Source organism: Lactuca saligna, chromosome 1 (assembly GCF_052625555.1).
Source record: "Lactuca saligna cultivar CGN05327 chromosome 1, ASM5262555v1, whole genome shotgun sequence".
Taxonomy (NCBI): Eukaryota; Viridiplantae; Streptophyta; class Magnoliopsida; order Asterales; family Asteraceae; genus Lactuca; species Lactuca saligna.
The window spans coordinates 135782331-135788018 of NC_136417.1; the positions used below are offsets into that span (position 1 = coordinate 135782331).

Here is a 5688-nt window from a genome sequence, read left to right on the forward strand (position 1 = left end):
TCCACATTAGAAAGTCGATGCAATTGAGCAAAGCTTTGATGAACATTGTTTAATTCTTGAGTTACACAATAGAAGTTGTCTTCGCAATCTAGCAAAGCTTTGATGAGCATTGTTTAATTCTCGAGTTCCACAATTGAAGTCTATGCAATTTAAGCAAAGCGAGATGAGCATTGTTTCATTCTTGAGTTCCACATTAGAAGTCAATGCAATTTAGCAAAGTTTTGATGACCATCGTTTAATTCTTGAGTTCCACAATAGAAGTCTATGCAATATAAGCAATGATTTGATGAGCATTGTATGATTCTTGTGTTCCACAATAGAAGTCCATGCAATTTAGCAAAACTTTGATAAGCATCGTTTAATTCTCGAGTTCCACAATTCAAGTTTATGTAATTTAAACAAAGCTTTTATGAGCATTGTTTGATTCTTCAGTTCCACAATAGAAGTCTATGTAATTTAGCAAAGCTTTCATGAGCATTGATTCGTTCTTGGGTTCCACATTAGAAGTCTATGCAATTTCGCAAAGCATTGATGAGCATCATTTAATTCTTGAGTGCCACATTAGAAGTCTATGCAATTTAGCAAAGCTTTGATGAGCATTTTTTAATTCCTGAGTTCCACAATAGAAGTAGTCTTTGCTATTTAGCAAATATTTGATGAGCATTGTTTCATTCTTGAGTTCCACAATAGAAGTCTATGCAATTTAAGCAAATCTTTGATGATCATTGTTTCATTCTTCAGTTCCACATTAGAAGTCGATCCAATTGAGCAAAGCTTTGATGAGCATAGTTTAATTCTTGAGTTACACAATAGAAGTAGTCTTCGCAATCTAGCAAAGCTTTAATGGGCATTGTTTAATTCTTGAGTTCCACAATAGAAGTCTATGCAATTTAAGCAAAGCTTTGATGCACATTGTTTCATTCTTGAGTTCCACAATAGAAGTCTATGCAATTTAAGCAAAGCTTTGATACGCATTGTTTCATTCTTGAGTTCCACATTAGAAGTCTATGCAATTTACCAGAGCTTTGATGAGCATCGTTTAATTATTGAGTTCCACAATAGAAGTCTATGCAATTTAAGCAAAGCTTTGATGAGCATTGTTTGATTCTTGTGTTCTACAATAGAAGTCCATGCAATTTAGAGGGCTTTGATAAGCATTGTTTCATTCTTGAGTTCCACATTAGAAGTCTATGCAACTTAGCAAAGCTTTGATGAGCATTGTTTAATACTTTGCAAAGCTTTGATGAGCATCGTTTAATTCTTAAGTGCAACAATTGAAGTCTATGCAATTTAAGCAAACCTTTGATGAGCATTGTTTGATTCTAGAGTTCCACAATAGAAATCTAAGCAATTTAGCAAAGCTTTCATGAGCATTGCTTCATTTTTTTTTTTTTTTTGAAAGAGCCAAAGCTCAGCAAACTTTATTAAAAAGAATAAAAGAATACAAGGAACAAAACATCAAACAAAATACAAATATAACCATCCTATCCATAACCAACTACCAAACCATTTCCTAATAAGAAGCAATAACCACTCACAACCACAAAACACCCTAAAATCCTTAAAGGTAGCCCATAAACTTATTGAAAGAGGGAAAAAAGGTAACTTCACCCCCCTTGCTCCAACCAAACCTCCAAAAGATAAAGAAACCAAAGCAAGGGGTAAGGCCCTTAAAAAAACCCTCAGTCCATAAGCTAACCTTTAAGAAAAAAACCCTCAAGTTCAAAACCCACAAACCACAAAAAACAAGGAAATCCCAATAAACTAAACCACAAATAAACATAACATCAAAGATAAAACAGGAAAGCCCCTCACGACAATTAGTCCCAAAGCTCCTGTCGCAATCCTTGTCTTTTACATCCTTCAAAGTCCTCATCAGGGAATCCATAATCTCTCCACAGCTATTGCCCACCACCAACCTTTGCTTCGCCTTTCTGCACCACAAACTCAAAGAGAAACACAAAAAAATAACACCAAAACACCAGTGCATCAAATTAAGTTTCATACTAGACATGGCATCAATCACATGTCTAGGATTCTCTATTTGGGTAATCTCAATTAAGATCATATCCAAACAGCAAATCCCATAGGTACAAGTCACATGATTTAAGAGTAAACTCTCCAACCAGTGACATATTCCGTCAATTCCTTTGTGCATATTTTTATTCCCAAAATACCCCCACCATATACCATTAATAACATCATTCTTATTTAACTGCCACCACTGCCAAACCCAAAACCATAACCAACCACACTCCAAACAGCAAAACCAGAAAATGATCTCCATTATTCAACATTCTCAATTCCCGAAATACCCCAGATCAAACAAACCTTATTATTGATCATTTTAACTCTTTTCCTTAATCCCATCAGCTTCAAACGAATCTCATTCTCAATACTAGCTATAACCCCCTCAACTGATATTCTGCTAGAACCAAAAAGTCTAGCGTTTCTCTCTCTCCAAATATTAGACACACAGCTAGCAATCATACATTTAATGATCAAATTCTCACCTGTCTTCAGTTTAAGCATTCTGCTCAACATTAAAATAAGATCATTCCATTCAACCGTTCTCAAATTTAGCCCCACTTTACTGCAGAAATATTTCCAAATTCTAGAGGAATACTCACAATTAAAGAATAAATGGCTATGCGAATCAGGCACATTATCACAAAAAGGACACAGCAAATTACCAGCCAATTCCCATCCTCTAACCCTATCCTGAGTTTTTAATCTGTTCAGGATAGCCAACCATAAAATAAAAGAGTTGCGAGGAATGCAATTATTATACCAAACAAGATCAAACCAAGGCACAATATCCCCAAAATTATTCAAATCATTCCACACCTGTTTGCATGAGAATTTTCTGCATATACCTCCCTTATCCCTCCATCCAACAACATCATTCAAATTAGAATCAATACAAAACATAGGAGCTTCAATCAATCCAGGGAACTTATTAACCCATTCAACCGGCCATGAATAAGAATCAAACTCAAGAACATCACAAACTAAAGCAGAATCACTAAGACCATTACTAATCCACTCTCTCCTAGGGATAATAGTACAAAGGATACCTATTGGATGCCACCAATCATGCCATAAAGAAGTGTTCCTCCCATTACCCACACATGAAATAACATGAGGCCTAACAGTATTCCTTATCTCCAAAAATCTCTTCCATGTCCAGTTCATACTCTTTTTCTGCAGAATATCCCAAAAATTCCTGCTGCCTATATAATTGATTCTCACCCACTGCACCCACAGGGAATTTTTGTTATTAACCACATTCCAAACATGTTTAGCAAGTAAAGCATCATTCCATTTCCTCAAATTCTTTATTCCCAGCCCACCATACTCCTTAGGTTTGCAAATTTCAAGCCACTTAACTTTAGCTTTACCTTTGACTATCTCACCATTAGCCCATAAAAAACTCCTGCACATCTTTTCAATCTCATTAATAGTAGCAATTGGAATTTTAAAAATAGAAGCCCAATAAACATGAATAGAAGTTAAGACCGAATTAATGAGTTGCAATCTGCCAGCAAAAGATAAGGTTTTACACTTCCAATTGAAAATTCTCAACTTAATCTTTTCAATCAACTTTTTACAATCTCTATCAAACAATTTAGTAACACACATAGGAACCCCCAAATATTTAAACGAAATTTCCCAACTTCATAAGGAAGAATACCCAAAATAATCCTTCTCATATTAGGCTTAACACAACTGAAATAAATCTGACTTTTTTCCATACTAACCTTCAGCCCTGAAATCTTATTGAAATCATCAAGGGCATTCCTTATAATTCTGGCCGAATTCCCATTACCATAAGAAAAAATTAACAAATCATCAGCAAAACATAAATGGGAAATTTTAAGGCTCAAACACTTACTATGGAACTTAAAATTCAAAGAATCTTCAATAAGCTTACCCATAATAATATTGAAAACCTCCATAACTATAGTAAATAGGTAAGGAGATAAAGGATCTCCCTGCCTAAGCCCACGCTTTCCTTCAAAATACCCATGATCTTCACCATTAAAATTGAGCATGAACCACGGGGAAGAAACACAAGCCATAATCCATTTAACCATGACTGGATGAAACCCAAATCCCTGCAGAACTCTATTAAGAAAATCCCAATCCACCGTATCATAAGCCTTTTGTATATCAATCTTTATCGTACATTTAGGGGTACCTCTCTTTTTTTTGTACCCCACCATCAACTCCTGAGCAAGAAGCATATTGTCCAAAATAGATCTACCAGGAATAAAAGCTGATTGGTTATTACTTACAATATCACCCAAACAATTTCTAATTCTATTCACTATAATCTTACTGATACACTTATAAAAAGTGTTACAGCAAGCTATAGGTCTAAAATCAGACACTTTCCTCGGAACCTCAACTTTAGGGACCAGAACAATTCTCGTGGCATTAATCCCATTCAACAATTTACCAGTCCAAAAAAATTCTCTCACAGCCTTACAAACATCTGGACCAACAATACTCCAAGAACTTTTAAAAAATTTTGAAGAATACCCATCAGGCCCAGGGGCACGATTGTCATCTATGTCAAACATCGCCAATTTAATTTCTTCATCAGTAACCACTCTAATCATATCAACAGCCACCCTACTGTCCAATTTTTTAGGAAAAAACTCATCATTTAAGCCCGACAAATCAGTATCATCCTTACATCCCAAAAACTTATTAAAATGAGACACAAATTTCTCTATCATAGCCTTCCCACTCACCCAACGACCATCTTCATTCAGAACCATCTGAATACGATTATTGATACCCCTGCTTTTAACAATTTTGTGAAAGAATTTAGAGTTATTGTCCCCATCCTGTAACCATTTGATTTTAGCACGCTGAGCAAGAATCTTTTCTTCATCATTACAAGCAATATCAAAATCTAATAGAATATTAGCATGCTCTTCCCTAATCTTGCAATCAAAAGGATTATTGTCAATATCTTGTTGTTTACACTCCAAATCCTTTCTTAACTTCTGAATTCTTTTTCCAGCTCCCCAATATTTATTACACATCTCCCTGCAATGTTTTTTGAGAATCTTCAACTTTTGTGTCACTTTAAACATAAAAAAACCATCAATATTCTTATCCCAAACCTCCTTAACCAAAGGAAGAAATTCCTCCTTCTCAGAGATAAAATTCGCAAATCTAAAAGAAGGTTTCCACTTCACTTTGTTACCAGAAAAATTTAAAATAGCAGGGCAATGATCCGAATTTCTGTATGGTTTAAAGACAACATGAGCAAGAGGATGGTTCGACATAAATTTTTGATTAACCATAACTCTATCAAGCTTCTTCAACAGCCCCATATTACCCATAGGAGTTTTGTTCCAAGTAAACTGAAACCCATAAGACTTCAAGTCCTCCACTTCAATAAAACTCAAACAATCAACAAAATCTTCTACTCCTTTAGGAGTTCTAGAACAGCTTTCAGAATATTCCGAAGGTTTTATAGCAACATTAAAATCACCTAATAAACCCCAAGCTTCCCTATTAACAACCAAACTATGTTTTTTCAAATTATCCCAAAGTAATCTTCTTTCAATATAATTCGAAGCAGCATATATAAAAGACAAATACATGCCAAGATCCGAATTACACAATTTAACATAACAATGAATAACCTGTTTGGATTGAGAAAGCAGA

The 5688-nt window shown here is 34.9% G+C and overlaps 1 protein-coding gene across 1 annotated transcript; it reads right to left on the reverse strand.

The window, feature by feature from the left end:
• Nucleotides 1-1901: 1901 nt before the first annotated feature.
• Nucleotides 1902-5351, reverse strand: LOC145011985 (uncharacterized). The gene is made up of 4 exons (XM_078970751.1): nt 3762-5351; nt 2332-3444; nt 2027-2224; nt 1902-1934 (listed from the first exon to the last, which is right to left on the reverse strand). The coding sequence occupies exons 1-4, from the start codon at nt 5349-5351 to the stop codon at nt 1902-1904; spliced, it is 2934 nt and encodes a 977-aa protein (XP_078826877.1).
• Nucleotides 5352-5688: the final 337 nt, after the last annotated feature.

Coding starts and splice junctions, on each gene's coding strand:
- LOC145011985 (XM_078970751.1), bottom strand. CDS start 5,351: ATGGGGCTGTTGAAGAAGCTTGATAGAGTTATGGTTAATCAAAAATTT. Junction 2,225..2,331: donor TTAAAATGATCAATAATAAG/GTTTGTTTGATC, acceptor TGGGTTTGGCAG/TGGTGGCAGTTAAATAAGAA. Junction 1,935..2,026: donor AAATAGAGAATCCTAGACAT/GTGATTGATGCC, acceptor TTTGTGGTGCAG/AAAGGCGAAGCAAAGGTTGG.